Source organism: Geotrypetes seraphini, chromosome 5, assembly GCF_902459505.1.
Source record: "Geotrypetes seraphini chromosome 5, aGeoSer1.1, whole genome shotgun sequence".
NCBI classification, from domain to species: domain Eukaryota; kingdom Metazoa; phylum Chordata; class Amphibia; order Gymnophiona; family Dermophiidae; genus Geotrypetes; species Geotrypetes seraphini.
In genome coordinates, this window is record NC_047088.1 from 216,212,413 (window position 1) to 216,231,212 (window position 18,800).

An 18,800-nucleotide genomic window follows, 5' to 3' on the forward strand; every position below is an offset into this window, starting at 1 on the left:
CAATTTCTTATATCCTGAGAATTTTCCAAATATTTCTATCAATTCCAACAAACATGGAATGGTTGTTCTTGGATTTCTCAAATGAAGTAATATATCATCTGCATATGCAGAGACTTTATATTCCCATTCTTTACGAGGAATACCCTGTATCCCCTTTGCTTGTTGAATAGCTAATAATAAGGGTTCTAAAACAATATCAAAGAGCAAAGGAGATAATGGACAACCCTGTCTAACTCCCCTATGCAAATTGAAGCGTTCTGATAAATTATTGTTAATATATAATCTTGCCATAGGGAAGCTATACAAAGTTTGAATCATTTGTATAAATCCCGAACCTATACCAAACCATTCCAATGCCTGATACATGAATGTCCATTCCACTCTATCAAAGGCTTTCTCTGCATCCAAAGATATCATAAAAGCTGGATCATTCATGTCTTTTGTTAAATTTAATGTGTGAGAAGCCAATCTGGTATTATTAGATGAATGTCTGTTTGCAACAAATCCAGTTTGATGCACATCAATGATAAAAGGGAGAGCCTTAGCCAACCGCATTGCCAATGCTTTAGCTAATAATTTCCCATCCACATTAATTAAAGAAATAGGCCTGTTATTTGAAACCAAAGTAGGATCTTTATTTGGCTTTGGCAAAACAATAGTCAAGGATTCTGCCATAGTACCTGCAATGCAATCTTTATTTAGTTGAGATTGATATAAATTTAATAAATGGGGTAAAAGAGAAGTTTGAAATGCTTTATAAAACTCCACTGTAAAACCATCCCCACCTGGAGCGGATCCAACTCTAAAAGACTTCAATGCTGATTCTAATTCTTTTAATGATATAGGCTCTTCTAAACTTCAGGAATTTTCGAACCATCAATAAGTTTTAAAATTCTAAACCATCTTGAGTTTTATCAGTATAAGACTCGAAAGAATACAGGTCCTTATAAAAATTTAAAAATTGATTTAAAATAATTCCTATCTGAGTGTGTGTATTTCCTTTTTCATCCTTTATTGCTATAATTTTTGTTCTTCTTTTCTTTGCTTTAAGATAATTTGCCAATAATCTTCCTGCCTTATTTGAATTTCCATAATACAGGGTTTGCTGAGAAAATAAATCTTTCCTTACTAATTCTTTATTGTGAGAAGCTGCTTGAAATGCTAAAGTATGATTAAGAAATTTCTTGCTTTTACAACCCTGAACAGAAGGAAAGCTAAACAGGGTGCGGGTTTTTCTGCTATGTTTGTATGAAGCTAAAGAAAATCTATTAACCAAATAAAGGGGGGCGGTACCTTAAAGAGCCTTATAACAGAAGCAACCCATCTTGAACAGTACCCAAGCCTCCATAGGCAGCCAATGTAGCTCACAATAAAAGGGTGTGACATGATCATATTTCTTCAAGCCGTAGATCATTCTAACCACTGTATTCTGTATTAATACAAATCTCGCTAGTGATTGTCAAATAGACAATATTACAATAGTCTAGAAGACTTAGTAATAATGATTGAACCAGTAGTCTGAAGGCAGCAAATTCAAAGTAAGATCAGATTGTTCGAAGTCTCCATAAGGTAAAATAAGTTCTATGTACTACTGCATCTATCTGAGTTTTCATAGTGAGATGCTGATCTAAGACAACTCCTAATATTTTGACTGGTTTAAACCACTCTTGCATGAAAAGCGTTTTGAGCATTTCCCTTTGGTGTTTAAATGGCAGATGGCATTTAATGTGAACAAAGTGATACATGTTGACAAGAGGAACCCAAACTATAGCTACATGTTACAGGGTTCCACATTAGAAGTCACCACCCTGGAAAATGATCTAGGTGTCATTGTTGATGACACGTTACCATTGCACTCTGAGCAGTGGGTTTTTGGTTTTTTTTTAATGAATCTTTATTGATAGTGGCACAGAGATCACATACACAAATGTCATCATAATAAATTCAACCCCCCCTCCCCCCCAACAAGGGGTATCTGAACATCAAACTTGAGAAAGCAAATAGAATGTTAGGAATTATTTTGAAACAAACGAAGAACAAAACTGAGACTGTGTTCCTTGACTGCTCACTCACATTCTTATTGTTTTTAGAAAGTTAATGAAAACTCATTTGTTTGAAAAATTTGTAAGATCATTTTTACTATTGTGTCTTTATTGAAATTGTATTTTCACTGAAATGTCTCTTGAAGTGAACCGCCCAGAAATATTGGTTGGGCGGTATACAAAAAAAATAAATTATTATTATATTATAATGCATTTGTATTGCTCTATGGTGTGATCGCACCTCAAACATTTTTCTTGCTTAATATAATTCGTTTGTGTTTTTAATATATGATGTTTGCAGGAAAAGGACGATATGGAGAAGTTTGGAGGGGTCAATGGCAAGGAGAGAGTGTGGCAGTGAAGATCTTTTCATCCCGGGATGAAAAATCATGGTTTAGGGAAACTGAACTCTACAATACTGTATTACTGCGACATGAAAATATATTAGGTGAGCAAAAACCTTTAACCTTATTTTTTTTCTTGTATTTTTAACATGTTCTTTTAATCAAATACTTGACAATATCAAGAAATTCAGATTGCAGAGTAAAGATCTATCTGGTTAACATGTGCAGGTCCATTGTGCAACTGTGTGTGTATGTATATATGTGTGTGTGTGTATATATATATATGTATATATATATATATATATATACACACTAGTCTTTAAGCCCGTTACATTAACTGGTGCTAGAATAGATGTGTCTGTATGTCTGTGTTTCTTTATCTCTCTCTCCTTGGCCGCTGTCTGTATCCTTCTGTCTCTCCCTCCCCCCCCCCCCCCCCCGAGCAAAGCTGTCTGCCCCCAGCACCCACCTCCCCCCAAAATGTATCTCCATGGCCCTCTTCTTTCTTCCCCCCCAGAGCAAAGCTGTCTATCCCCAGCACACCTCCCCCCAAAGCAGGCCCCTTTCCCTATCTCTCCATGGCCCCTTCTGTCTCCCCCCAGCACACCCCTCCCCCCAAAGCAGCCCCCTTTCCCTCTCCCTGTCTCTCCATGGCCCCTTCTGTCTTCTCCCCCAGAGCAAAGCTGTTTGCCCCAAGCACACCCCTCCCCCCAAAGCAGCCCCCTCTCCTGCTGACTCTCTCTCTGGCCCCCTTTCTTTGTCTGTCTTTCTGTCCCTCTCCCGACCCCTGTGTCTTTCTTTATTTCTGTCTCCCTCCCTCCCGCTGTCTGTCTGTCATTTTTCCCCATTTCCCTGTGCAGCAGCATTTCCATCCCACTTCCCTATGCAGCAGCAACAGCATTTCCCTCCTATCCCCCCTCTTTCCTGTGTAGAAGCAGTAGCAGCATTTTCCCCCACTCCCCCTTTCCCTTCTCTTACCTTCTCTTCCCTGCTCCGTTCGGCCCCTCCCCCTTCTTTTATTGCCGTTGTCGATCCGGCCTGCTCCTGACCCTCCCACTACCGACAAACCTCGGGGCTGCAGCCACGTAGGCAGCACTATAAACATGCTGCTTCGCGGCCTTCTACTGGTGATTTCCTCTGCCGCGTCTGTCTCCGATGATATCATCTGAGACGCGACAGAGGAAATCGGCAGAGAAGGGCGTGAAGCAGCGTGTTTATAGTGCTGCCTATGCCGCTGGAGCTGGGAGGTGATGGAGAGGGCAGGGGGTGCTAGCAGCTGGCAGCCACCGCTCCGCAGGTGGAGAGCAGGGAAGGGCGCGCATGCGCACTTGTCTTGCCTCGCGTGAGGCCAGACCGAAAGCCGCGCATGCGCACTTCCTATGGGTTGCTACAGCTCACGGAAAACCGGCGCACGCATAGGAAGTGCGCATGCGCGGCTTACCGTTTTATTATATTAGATATATATATATATATATATATATATATATATATATATATATATATATATATATATAGGTAAGCCGAGGGTAGTTAGGTATATCCGGAAATGTGTCAGAGATATTACAAGGCAGGAAGGAGTCAGAGAAATTTATCAAAGAGATAGGTTTTAATTGATATATATATAAGTTCAATATCTAACTATGAGAGATTCATGAATCCATGAATGTGGTGCATACCTCATTTCGTGCTTAGTGATATCTTCTCATGTATTATCCACCTATAAAGAGAATTAATATTCTCAGGTTTTCCTTCACTGAATTTTTTCCAGATCTATTTTGTTTTCTCATCACACTTTTATGTAAGTATAAGGGTCGGGAGACCTGAACCAATGATGTTGAACAGCTTGTGCTGAAGCTCTTTTTTTCCCCTTTTTTTCATTAGGAAGGGTTCCTAAGTTACCAGGAACCCTTCTTTCCAAGTCAAGTTTGTTCACCCCTACAAGGAGCAGCCCCTAGTGATTTCTTTCAAGAACCCTTAGAACAAAGGTGCAAATTCTCAGCCACTGGACACTACGATGAGCTGTCTAGGCATTTCATTCTCAAACCCAAACTTTTTACTTGACAACACACTGCTCTCATGAGGCTGAGCTGTGGAATTAACTTCAGTTATAAAGTTTGTCTTTTTTATCATTTCAGCCTGAGGTTTGCACTTATCCTGTACATAGCAAAGTGAGTGGTAGTTGCATGAGTGTAGGGCTCCCTGATAGACTTTGGTGGTTATTTTAGAATTCTTGCTTACAATTTGCAAGAATAAATACCAGTATTTACATGTGTATATTGCATAAATGTAGAAAACTTGATTTTAGAAAGCCAGGATTTTTACATGTGCAAATCATAAATTTGTGCATACAGCAATGGAGGCATGATTTGGAAGTGATTAGCAAAGGACTGTGGCAGGGTAACAATGTACATACTCCTTATTTCAGAAGAAAAATGCACATTTCTAGTGCAAGAGGTTTATCATTTTGGACAAGCGGGTTATTTGCCCCTGGCCATGAGCCTCTGCAGAAGGAATCCACTCAGGATTCTTTATCTAACCCTCCTACTTCACAGAGAGCTCTACTGCCATCTACAGTGTTTCCCTTCTGCACATGAGCTAGAAGAAGCATTTCTGTTCTGCTCTGCTCTTTTCTTTTCTTTGAGTTATTTTCGGTTTTCTTCAGTGCTTGGAGCTTCCCTGTTTGTGGGTCCAGCTCTACCTGCATGGAGAAGAAGCAGACTGTGGTCTTCAGCTGACATGCCAATCCCTTGTGGTACCTCTTAGCCAGCCTGCAAAAGCATTTTTGGAGCTTGGGGGCATCCCTGGTTAGCATGACTCACCTACTGCTTGGCAGAGGTTTAAGCGCAGGCTGTCAGGCATCTGTAGGAGGCTCAGCGGTATCTCTCAGGGTGTCAGCTGTGTTTTCACCTTCACCCTTCTGGTGGTGCACCCATTGGTCTGTGGGGGTGGGGGTTCAGTGAGACATCATGTCTGACTGTCAGCCTTAAGATTTAGCATTGGAGAGCTATTCTGAATAAGACAGTGATTCCTTCATTTCCAGCTACTGTTCAGAGCTTAGGCAGGCTGCAGCACTTTCCCAGCACAGGTCATAGTGAGTAATTATCTGTTACAGCCTGTGAGGTGAATCGGGGTGTGTGAGAAATTGCACCTGGTCTGTGCTTGTTCCCCTATGTCCCTCCTCCCCAAAAATCCTAATTTTGCTGGTTTTTGCTTTTAATTTTGTTGTTTTTCAGCGTATTTTGGTGACAAAATCCTGACGGCTGCCATCTCAAATTTTAGTGATCATTTTTTCTAAAGTTGCTTGCAACTCCAAATCTGCAAGTTTTGCGTCAAAATTTATTGGGATGGAGTCCTTTGGCTCTTTTACAATAATCCATACAAGAATGTGCAAATTGTGTACCTCAGGAGCGTCCTTGCGCCATGTACGCAGGAGAGGCAAGATCTACTTGCTTAGCTTCTCCTTTGCACTCTCGGGCTGAAGATAGGGCAGCTAGCATGATAATTTGGGTAATTTTCTTTTCTGGGCCTTGAAACAGCAACTGGCCTGCCCTAAAGGGTGTGGAAGCCACAGAGCCCAAGAGGTGCAAATTAGAGTCATCTTTGGGTGACTGCACTACCTGGTATGGCTTTCTCTCCTGAATTCATCAATTTAATTTGGAAAGCCTTTCAGGAAAGCCATCCTTCCAAGGCAAAGGTAGGTTGCACTTTGGATGCTGCACAGGAGGGTTTGGCCCCGCTGGGTACATTTCCCTCTGTCTTTCGCTGCTCAAGGCCTCGGAGATGGTATGGATGGGGATACAGAAGATGATGAGTTGTTCACTGTTCTTTTATTGTCTCAGGTTGTGCCTCCTGTTTTGGAGAACGCAGGCCCACAGTCTGGTGCTTTGGATCCGCTGGTGGCTTTGGATCTTGGGGATGATCCCATGGTCCTGCACTTCTTTAAGCCCATGGCTCTGCTGGATCTCATTTCTGAGTCCCTGAAGAAGCTGCATTTAGGCTCCCAGCCAGTTCCATCTACTTCCTCCTCTCTTATGAGTGGCATGAGGGTTCAGTCTAATACATTTCTCTTGCATCTGGACATTAATGTCTTAGTCACGGAAAAGTGGGATTCTCCAGAGGGGTCCCTCAGGGTTGTGAGAGCCATGTCTTGGCTGTATCCTATGGCACAGGAGTGCTAGCAATTTTTTGCACTGCCTAAAATGGATTCCTTGGTTGTGCAGGTTACTAAACGCACCTCTCTTCTGAGTAAAGGCAGTGTAGTGCTCAAGGATATTCAGGATCACCATGTGGATGTGGTCCTCATGAGGTTTTATAAGGCATTGGCCTTGAGTGTCAAAGTGGCCTTAGCAGCGTCCTTTGTGACACGTGCCTATCTTTCCAGGCTACGGGTGATGGATACCTGGAACGCGCTTCCAGAGGGAGTGATAGGACAGGGATTGGACAATTTTCTGAAGGAAAAGGGGATAGAAGGGTATAGATAGAGGGCTAGTATACAGGTCCTGGACCTGATGGACCGCCGCGTGAGCAGACTGCTGGGCATGATGGACCTCAGGTCTGACCCAGCAGAGGCACGGCTTATGTTCTTAGCTGAGGCTTCTGACTAAAGGCAAGTATTCTCAATATTTGCATTCACTGTAGGCTGTGCATGCAAATTTAACTCATGCATATTTGTTGTAGATATCTTGAAAATTGGGTTGAGAACTGCTCAATTTTCTTCTCTGAAACATAGTAGGTAATGGCAGAAAAGGCCAAAATGTTCTTCTGTCTATGTTTTCCAAATTTTATATCTTTATTTCTATTTTTGAAAGGTTTTTGGCTTGAAGGTAGTATATAAAAAAATTAAATTTAAAATATTGTAACTTGAACATGATTCATTTATAGCAGTGATTCCCAACCCTGTCCTGGAGGACCACCAGGCCAATTGGGTTTTTAGGCTAGCCCTAATGAATATGCATGAGAGAGATTTGCATATAATGGAAGTGACAGGCTTGCAAATCTGTTCCATGCATATTCATTAGGGCTAGCTTGAAAACCCGATTGGCTTGGTGGTCCTCCAGGACAGGGTTGGGAATCACTGATTTATAGAGTAAGTAAAATAAACAGCAGTGCATTTGTTTATCTATTTTGGTATATTTATCTATTTTGGTATATTTATCTATATTTATCTATATAACTGTATTTTTTATTATGTCCTTCCCTTTATTTGGAAGCTAACAAATATTCATATTCTTATGCAGTTATTTTGTTGCTTAACAACATTGGTACAGCTCAGTTGTTTATGGGTTCTTATTTTTGTTTGGGTTTTTTTCAGGTTTTATTGCTTCAGATATGACTTCCAGAAATTCTAGCACCCAACTATGGTTAATTACTCACTACCATGAAATGGGGTCCCTTTATGATTATCTACAGCTCACTACCTTGGACACAGTGAGTTGTTTGCGAATAGTATTGTCCATTGCTAGTGGTCTTGCACATCTGCACGTGGAAATATTTGGGACACAGGGAAAGCCTGCTATTTCGCATCGAGATCTGAAGAGCAAAAATATCCTTGTAAAGAAGAATGGACAGTGCTGTATAGCAGATCTAGGTAACTCTCTTCTTAATAAGCTTTGCATTCTACCACACCTTAACATTTTTAAACTGGTCTATTCTAGCTTCTAAAAGGTATTAGTACAAATGGAGCATGATGAATTTTACCCATGCAGAACAGATGTTGGTATGGCCCCAACTGACCAGCAAAGAAATATGGGAACATCCATACTACTTAAGGTGTTTAGAATATCTATGCCAAATCCACTCTCTCATGGGCCTTATCAACATCTGGATCAGGTTTTGTTGCCTAAGCCACCACTTAATAGATTCTCCTCTGTCCCCCTCTGCTCTCCTAGGGCATAGATAATACTATAATAGCTTTAAGATTTTTCATATACCACAGTAGATGCCACTCCATTTACAGGGTTTGCTTAGAACTGTCAAAATTGAAATTGGATAAGGTAGGATGCATCTTAGCAAATTAAAGGAATTCTACAGTGACCTGGCAATTTCTGTGATCATTTATTGAATTACTCTTTGGAGAAAGAAGAATGGTTCTAAGGAACTGGAGAACTTATTTTCTTTTTCACACACTGGAAATGGAGAGAGGGCTGGCTATAATAAATTAGTTAGTCTGGTGTAAATGACTTTACTGCAGATTACAGACCACAATGTGGCATGGGGGAGAGAGAGATTGATATCATAATATCACATTGGGATCCTAATAAAGATATTTTATCAATTTCTTTGACCGAAGGACCAAAAGTTAGATTAGGGTTGAGCAGTGAATGTAGTATGTTCATAAATATATCGAATAGCTTAGGGATGTGTCCAGAGGTGCTTTGCTGGCTTAGAAACTAGGTGAATGATAGATAACAGATAGCAATCATAAACAGTTTGCTGCAACGAAAGAGGGTAAATAGAAAAGGTTTTGTAATATTTGAAATCTAGGTGGATACTCTTGGGAAAATGATCTAATAGAACTTAAGAAATAGTAAAATGAACAGCAGATAAGATTCAGTGCAAGAGCTCATATAGTCAGTCCTGCTTGCATGCATGTACCATATTTTTTGCTCCATAAGATGCACCTGACCATAAAACGCACCCACCTCTAGAGGAGGAAAAACCAAGAAAAAAAAAAAAATTCTGAACCAAATGGTGTGTTCTGTACCTTGTCCCCACTCTGGTGGTCTAGTGGTAGGCCGAGACAGGGTACAGGGCACATCTATTGGTGGGCACGTCTAATGATAGGTAGCCCCCCTGCCACCCCTCCCCAGCCAGCCAGCCAGCCCCTCCAAGCCAGCCAGACAGCTCCCCGTACCCTTTTAAATCCCGCCCATCCATCCCCTGCTCAATGGTTTGTTGGCTCCAGCCCACCCCCTTTGCTCGTTGGCCCAGCAGTTCCAGCTGGCTTCCCTCCCTCCCTGCTGTGGCACCTACCACACAGACGGTGCTCACAGCCTTTGCTCTGCTGGGCTCCTCCTTATTTCCTGGCCAGCAGCGCACAGATCAGTAGTGCAGATATCCGGAGCAAGCTTTACCCTCTCCCTCTGGGCCCCACAGTGCTTTCTGAATGGCTGCCGTAAGTTCTCGTGAGTCCCGCGAGAACCTATGGCAGCCATTCGGAAAGCAGCGCGGGGCCGAACGGGAGAGGGTAATGCTTGCTCCTGACGTCCATGCTACTGATCTGTGTGCTGCTGGCCGGAGAAAATAAGACAAAGGAAGGATACACACTGGACCACCAGGTTAAAAAGGGGGATGACGACAAGGGGGGGACAATGAATATGATGGGTGGGAGGGATGGTTTATAAAAAGGTGGTGTTGTGGGTGGGTTTAAAAAGGTGGTGGGTTTTACAATGGTACGGGGGTAACAAAATTTGTACCTTCGCTTCATAAGACGCACCGAGATTTCCACCCACTTTTGGGTGGAAAAAAAGTGCGTCTTACGGAGCGAAAAATACGATATATATTTGAGTGGATCATAAAAGTTTTAAATCTAGAATTCTTGGCAGATTATAAATGAAACATATGTAATCATACATTCAAATCCGAAACACTTAATTAAAATAAAACAGTACAGTAATATAGCATAATAAGGGCTCTAAAATAATCATCAGGCATTCCTGTTCATATAAGTCAATTAGATACCAAATGTATTTAGGTGCAGAAATGCAAATAAGTATATAGCAACATAGAGGTGTTTATCTCCAGAATTGTGTACTCAGAAGAGTTAGTGATTTGTAGCATTAGGAATGTGTCTAGTGAAGGTGAGGATTACTTGGTAAGTTGCTTGCCTGGTACAAAGATAGTGGACTCCTTTTACATGCCACCAAGATAAGATTTTTAGAAAGTAATGGTTAGGGGCAAGAAGGTGGATTCTAGGTAGGAGACTGAAAGCAAGGACCTCCAAAATAGCATTTTCTCAGTTTTTGCATGCAGGAGTAGGCAGGCGGAGCGTCAACGTCTCATTGCATGGGTGGCAGAATATACAGAGAAGAACGTATTAGATTCATTAGAAACTGGGGAATTTCTTAAGGAAGAGATGATCTATTTTGATTGGATGGACTCCACCTTGATATAAATAGAACCTGGCTTTGGGATTTACTGGGTATTTAATAAAGACCTGGATTGGTCAATGTGAAAGACTGGTCAACCTAGAACAGCCTATGAGTAACTGATGTTCTTGTATACATAAATGACTTGACAACTAATAAAAACCTGGTTGTGAATAGAATAAAAATATATAGGTGGCTATATACAAATGCCAGAAGTTTTAAAAAGATTGGTGAGTTAGGGTGTAGCACTAAGTGAAGAAATAGACATCCCAGACATGCTCTGATAACCAAGCTACACATTTATCAAAATATAAGAACAGTTAGACAGTTTTATCACTATATGTTGAAGATAGTGTATAGTGAAGTAAGATAAAAGCCGTGCAGAAAATAGTCTGCACTGGAATCTCTATGAATAGAAATGCCATGTGTAATGGGGAAGAGTAATGGTGGGTATATTCTTCCATCCACCTGATAAAATGCTGCTAGATTTGGCAGGCTACTAAAATTGGAAACAATAATAGGAGATTTAAATTATTACAGTATTGATTGGATGAGTGTTTCATCAAAGCATGCTAGGGATGGTAAGTCTCTAGATGCCATAAATGGAACTAGTTTAATCTAGTCCTCAACAGCTGACAAAATGGCTTGAAGATCTTATATTTTTAAACTTAGTTGAAATTTTTCACTTAATGTACACTAGCAGCCAAAGTAAAGGCATTAAGGCCATGGATTCAATCCGATCCGTGGCCGTGGGCTGATTCACGAAGCGTCCTCATGCAAATGAGGGCGATTGGAGTCATGCCCCCACCCGACTGCAGGGATTGCTGAAGAGCGATCCTGACGCATGAGCAGACCATCTTCTTTGCCTGTAGATGGTCTGCGCATGCTTACAAAGCTTGAAACTTTTTTAAAAAAACTTTTTTACTTCGCGAGCCCGTGATTTTAACCCGCTTTAAACCCGCGGGTTAAAACCATGGGCATGCACTGTGGGGAAGGGGTGGCGAGTCAGGGCAGAGAGCAGGGCAGTCAGAAAGGACCCGAGTGACTCTTTTCCCTGGAGAAGCGGAGACTTAGAGGGGACATGATAGAGACTTACAAGATCACGAAGGGCATGGAGAAAGTAGAGAGGGGCAGATTCTTCAAACTTTCGACAACTACAAGAACGAAAGGGTATTCGGAAAAATTAAGAGGGGACAGATTCAGAACCAATGCTAGGAAGTTCTTCTTCACCCATAGGGTGGTGGACACCTGGAATTCGCTTCCAGAGGGTATGATAGGACAGAGTACGGTTTTGGGGTTCAAGAATGGATTAGATAATTTCCTGAAGGAAAAGAGGATAGAAGGGTATAGATAGAGGATCACTATACAGGTCCTGGACCTGATGGGCTGCTGCATGAGCGGACTGCTGGGCATGATGGACCTCTGTTCTGACCCAGCAGAGGCACTGCTTATGTTCTTATTTTTTGATCATCCGGCTCAGTCGGTGTTCATGAAATTTTTTAGTGAATCACTGCCTTCCTACATTTGCATTCCATTACTCATTTTTATGCACGGATCGGATCGGGAGTAAGGTTAGTGAATTGGATCGGGGTCGCAAAGTGGTCGGGACACGATCGGTGTCCTTAGTGAATCTAGCCCTAAGTGTAAAATAGACCTGGTAGTTATAGAGAGTTTTTCTAACACATAAGGGAATGTGACACAACTGCTAATATGGAAGATAGCTAACTACACCTCTGTTTGCTTTAACATTCCTCGCTCACTAAAGTGAATTTCTATGTTAGGTCATTAATGTGGCTTTTTAATGCAGGTCTACAGAATTGTTAAACACCTGACATGATTTAGTAAATATGCTCCTGTTTTTAAGGTGGTCTCTTCTAACTTCCTGTTATCAACATAAGCTGATGTGTAAGCATGAATATATGGCATACATGGAGCAGACACAAATAGGCCCATGATTGGGCAGCAAAGGGATGTGCTAATATCCAATTACACTGGTGGCGTTTTGATTTTGTTTCCCCCCTTTCTTTTCCTGGACTGTGCTGACATCTGCTTTATTGAATTCTGCCATTTCTATTGCATCTTTAGTCACTCTTCCTGATGCTCCTTAAGGGTTTCTGGGTACATCTCGTGTCTATTTGTGTCTTGCATATACACTCCTTCTTGCTGTCCCACCCACAGGGAGAAGGAGTCGGTAAATGTGAATTTTTATGGTTTTTAAATTTATTTATTTTAACTAAGCTGCAATAAACTCTAGTACATGCTTATTACAGCCAGTGACGTAGCAAAGGTGAGAGGTGCCCAGGGCAGTGGCACCCTGCCCTCATATCTACCCTCATTCCATGATCTCCCACTTCCCTTCCCCTATACCTCTAGTTGTTCACCGCTGTGAGCAACAAGAACTTCAACATGCTCCTCGTGACCCCATTATCTCTCCCGCTGATGTCACTCCCTATGCGTAGCACCCAGAAGTGACATCAGCGGGAGAGATGACACAGTCGCGAGGAGCACGTTAAAGTTGCTCGTAGCGGTGAAGGGGTGTGTGCATGCATGGTGAGGGGGAGGAGTGGGAGGAGGTGGGACAGAGGGATGCTGGCATCCCCACCAACATGGTGTCCGGGGCAGACCACCCCACCCCCCTTTACTATGCCACTGATTACAGCTTAAAATGGCTTTCTACAGGATGTGCTCAGGTTTCCTGCAGTAAATTCCAAATTGAGCACATGCTACCTTCATGCCAAAAATATTTTTAAAATTTTTGTTGTAGGGGGCATGTCTGGGGGACAGGTAGGTCTTCTGCACTAATTGGCAAGTCCACATTATGTGCTAACTGGTTTGCACAGGATTACTGCATGAGCCCAACAAAATAGGTATTGGAAAGTGCTCCTGTAGTAATTCTTTAATTGTTGTGCGTCAAAAAGAACAGTAATGGATTTTCCATTTAAATACAATATATCTGAAAGGTTTAAATACAGTAGTGGCATGGCAAGCATTTTTTTTAAAATAATATATTGACATTTATTTTTTTATTAATGAAGCGCTGTATGATGATGTCATTTAGAAGTGCCTATAAGATTGGTGTTTGTCTTAGTCCTGGTAGCCACATTGAGAAGCTGAATATTGCGATGGATGGAATAATTCTGCTCTTTTTCCCTGAAGAAGCTTATTTAATAGGTAAAACAGCAAGTACTTCTGTCAGGATGGATGTGATACATTAGTGACAGACGAAAGAGGAACTTATGTCTATTATTGGCATTTGGAATTAAGAATACATAGCGCAGATAAGTCATTGGCCTGTCTTTTTTTTTTTTTTCTTTATACATGCAGTAAGCCTTGAGCGTTTTAGTTTTGAAAGAAAGATACAGTGAGAGCAATGTTTCCTCTAAGCTGCACAACTGCACGGCCTCACACCTTTTAGTAGGAGGCCACGCAGCCATTGACCCCCACCGTACAGCTGGTGGGGTGAGGACCAGAACCCCTCTGGTATTACTATTCATCTTGAGCCGTTGCTGCTACTTTCCGGAAGCAGCAACAACAATGGCAAACTTAAACAAACTGGCTGCAGGAACTTCCAATATATATCCGCGCTTCTGGCCCACCCTCTCAGATGTCATGTTCTTCTTCCGGGGCAAAACCAGCAGCCACGGTTATATGTAGTAAGGTTGGCAGCTGGTTTGTTCCATATTGCTGCTGCTGCTGCTTCAGGGAAGCAGCAGCAGTGGGGATGCTAGGGGGCAAACACTGGTGGCTGTGGGGTGGAGGGGAGAGAAAAAGCAGCCACTGGTGGATGTGGGAGGGGGGGGCAAATGCTGGTGATTTGGGTTAGGGGAGAGAGAGGAGGCAGGCACTGATGGATGTAGGGTGGGAGGAGAGAGGGCGCAGAAGCTGATGGAAATGGTTTGGGGTGGGGGGAGAGGGGAGGTAGATTTTGTATAGAAGTGGGAAGACAGATTCCAGATAGAGCAGGGGAGAGAGAGAGCAGATGGGGGTGGGGTACAGAGAGGAGGGAGATGATGGAATTGGTGAAGTGAAATGGGAGATGCTGAATGAAAGGTGAGGGAGAGGGAGCAGACGTATGGAAGGGGAGAGATACAAAGAGGATGTAAATATTTATGGAAGGGGAGAGAGGGAAGATGCTGGATGCAAAGGGGGAGATTGAAGCCTGGATGGAAGAAGGGAGATAATAAGAACATAAGAATTGCTGCTGCTGGGTCAGACCAGCGGTCCATCATGCCCAGGAGTCCGCTCACGTGGTGGCCGTTTGGTCAAAGACCAGCGCCCTAACTGAGATCAGCCCTACCAGCGCATGTTCTTGTTCAGCAGGAACTTGTCTAACTTTGTCTTGAATCCCTGGAGGGTGTTTTCTCCTATGACAGACTCCGGAAGAGCGTTCCAGTGTTCTACCACTCTCTGGGTGAAGAAGAACTCCCTTACGTTTGTATGGAATCTGTCCCCTTTCCACTTTAGAGAGTGCCCTCTCGTTCTCCCTATATTGGAAGGGGGAAGTGAAAGGGGAGAGAGGTAGATATAATAGGAATCTCAGAGACCTGGTGGAAGGAGGACAATCAACGGGACACTGTGCTACCTGGGTACAAATTATATTGCAAGGATAGAGTAGATGAAATTGGAGGGGAGGATCAATCTTGATAGAAATTCTATGTGTGAAGGGAAGGAATGTAAAGTTAGGGTTAAATTACCGTCTCCCAGGACAAAATGAACAGACAGATGAAGAAATGTTTTCAGAGATTAGGAAAGCTGTTGAATTGGACAACAATATAATAATGGGTGATTTCAATTACCAAAAATATTCAAAAAATATGCTTGACACCTTGATAAGAAGCCACACTGTTACCTATAAACCAGAATATAGAGTAAAAAAGCTGATTTACACGCTGGAAAAATGCCAAACAGACAGCATAAAGTTGTGGAGAAAAAAAGACCTCAGTTGAAGCTTCATGGGTCTTTTTTTTTTTAATTCTTTATTCATTTTTCATCTTACAACAAATACATATATATTAAACATTTGTCAATAAATATATCATTTGAAATTCTATCATTTATGATACTAGAAGATAAAAATTTTATCCCATCCCTCCCTCCCTTTCATTCTTACATTCAATCAAATTTTTCACATAAATAATCTTTCCTAGTGATCTAATTATTTAATAAATTCAAATTCCCCCCTCCCATCCCTTCTGCCTTAAATTGTATTTATAATGTAAAATGGTATCTACTCATTGCAATATTTTGTTAATGGCCACCATATCTCATTAAATTTATTAAAATTCCCTTTTTGTACAGCTATCATTCTCTCCATTTTGTAAATATGACACATTGAATTCCACCAGAAATTATAATTAAGTCTATTCCAATTTTTCCAATTACTTGTGATCTGTTGTATGGCGACTCCTGTCATAATCATTAAAAGTTTATTATTATTTGATGAAATTTGGCTTCATGGGTCTTTAAAAAAAACTCCACACATCAATAGTGCTTCAAATTTGTGCAAAAACGTGTAAACTAAAGCAATGAAAATTATTCAATACGTTTCACAGTTCATAAAAGTCTATTCATTCTGAAATTTAAAGTCTCAGTTGGCCTCCATAACATAAACCAACATTGTGGCATGATGATAACCAGCACTGTCCACATTACATAAAGTACTTAGCTGTGCTCACAGGATGTAGTGTTGTCCTGTCCAAATAATTTAATCCACTGCATTCCCTGGTCGTTCTGCCTCTACTATGCAGATGCCTAACAGGGAATCCCTGTTTCACTGGTCAAGACTGTGTTAGGGGTTCAAGATAGATTGACAACGCTTGCTCGCGCTACAGCACACCATATCTCCAAACTCAGATCTAGTTTCGGCATCCGTGTTCCTCTGCGCCATTTTTGAAACTATCTTCACATCACTGGCTCTCCCCCTATCCATTGCATCAGCCAATCAGGTATGCTTCTAGCTGTTGTTGTGACAAGCCTTACTAATAGAAAGCCAACCACTCAACTCGATTATTTAATCCCTTAGGGATAACCATGTCCAGCTCCAGCAGGTATATCCAACGTTGTTCTTGTTGGCATAAAACCCGTCTCCAATTACCTCTTCTTAATGACTATTGACATTTTTCCAACACAGTACATTTCAATGCACTAAAATCATGCTGAAATTGTTCGCAATGCAAAACCATGGGCTTCTCCAATCTGCCTGTTTATGGGCAGGACCTATGCTCTTGCAGGTGAATTTTAAATGCTCTTGAAGTTTAACCAATATATAGTAAAGAGCAGGGACATTGGATATAGTGTATCACTCCACTTGACCTGTATTCCAAACACGCCTGAAGTATATCCAATGCTTCCTTCTGAGGAATTGATGTATAATAACGAAGTAACATCCATGTTTCTGATGTACCTAAAAAAATTGTTTTGAGTTTTTGCCTTTTTTGGCACATTTCTCTTCATATTCTTTCTTAGCTTTCTTTATCAATGCTTTGCATATAACTTGCCAGTGCTTGTTTCTCTTCTTATTTTCTTCATTGACATCCTTTTACCATTCCTCATATGGTCCCAACCTTTTTCTTAGTAAATTTGAACGAAATAGCAATGGCACATAATTAGTTCTTGTTTGAGGAGAGCTTTTTTTCAACAATGTTCTGGTGTAGCTATTGGGGGCTTCTTTTGCCCCGTTAGTGGCTATCCTATTTATGACTCATTATAAAAATCAGTGGGTCTATAATTCCCATTATGAACAATATATAGGGTGCTGGGCTCATTTTATTGACATATTTTGCCTGTGGAAGGGCCTTTTGGTTAAATTGCAAGAATTTGGGGCCTATCTTAATACTTGCCATCTGCATATTAAACTGGAGATGCAGTGGGCCAAACTTTCCTCAGACTGATGTCAGAGACTGGTAGTTGGCTACAAGAAGCATCTCACTGCAGTTATTTCAGCCAAAGTGGGTAACACTAGCTATTAGGGTGTCCTAATTTATTCCTTGGTTGGAATACACATTTTTGTGGATATCTATTGTTTCAAGAGTAAATCAAGGAAAATTTTTGTTTACCTTCAATTACATCGCTTTCTTTTCCAGAGATTAAAAAAAAATAAATTTGACTTTGATATGTGAACATTTCTTAAGAAAGAACTGACTATTTCATGGGGTATCCTAATTTTTTCACATGTCTTTATATCCTTTCTCCTAAACAGGAGACCTGCTTAAGATTGTAATATAATTTTAAGCCAATCAAAAAAAGGAAAACTTCAGTTTGTTCAAAAGAATCACAATTTCAGACCTGCAGAAACCAAACTTATACAGAATGTGACTAATTTTATCACAAGACCTCATACACCCAAAGCACTACTTAAACATTTTTTCATGCATATACAAAAATTAATAATTTTTAAATGGCAGGCTCAAAGATAAACAACTGTGTGTTATAGATTGTAAAAGAAGAGCACTTAGCTTCTGCCCAATGGTTTCCCAACCGTTTCACTATACAGTTTCCTCGGGTTGTGCCACTAAAATAGTCCACAAATTAGCCTTAATTTTTACTTGCTTATTTCAAATTTACAGACGGTTCTTGTTATGCCCTGATAGGTTTGGATTTCAAGGTGTGCTTTTGTAAGCCACTTAGGTATAAGTGGGTAAGAAATCTTTCACATAAATAAATTTCCATAGACGTTTTTTCCAATCTTTCTAAGGCCACTGTATGTTGTTGAGTTACCATCTCAACTTGTTGCAGCTTAGTGGAGTATCTCTCTCTCTCTATGTGGAGTCTGGGGCCAGGGTGGCAAACTGTGCTACATACAAAGGGCAGTCTTCCGCTTTATTGGACAGTGAGGGCTAGATTCTCAGCTGTCGCAGCTGTTATTGTAGCGATTTTTTAAAAAGTGAGTCATTTTCCAAAAAATGCGTATGCAAATGAGGTTGGCGGAGAGTAGTGAAGGTTCACTAAATTTACACGTGATCAGCACATGCACAGAATAAACACACACAAAAAACAAATCGAAGATCGGTAGGAAGGATGCCCACTCCCTCCCTTCTACTGCCAAGCAACACCCCCCACTCCCCCGAAACCTCCCCGGCAGCATAAGAGATGCCCATTTCCTCCTGCTGCCAAGCAACAACCCCCAACACCCCCTCCCGACAGTGGGAGAGATGCTCGGCGTGGTTGTTGATCAACCGCTAGGTGCCATTTGTAGAATCACACCTAGCGATGACTAAGACATTTTTGTGGATATCTTTTGTTTCATGAATAAATCAAAGAAAATTTTTGTTGTTTACCTGCAATTACACCACTTTCTTTCCCAGAGATAAATAAAAAAAAAAATAAGA

At 41.3% G+C, this 18,800-nt stretch overlaps 1 protein-coding gene across 4 annotated transcripts in view; it reads left to right on the top strand.

The window, feature by feature from the left end:
- ACVR1 (activin A receptor type 1) overlaps positions 1 to 18,800 on the top strand; it is a 147,226-nt gene that overhangs the window by 94,938 nt on the left and 33,488 nt on the right. For all 4 annotated transcript variants that reach the window (XM_033945142.1, XM_033945143.1, XM_033945141.1 and 1 more), the window contains 2 exons: positions 2,344 to 2,490; positions 7,698 to 7,973. In XM_033945142.1, coding sequence (XP_033801033.1) covers positions 2,344 to 2,490; positions 7,698 to 7,973 — 423 coding nt within the window. The remainder of the gene's footprint in view (positions 1 to 2,343; positions 2,491 to 7,697; positions 7,974 to 18,800) is intronic.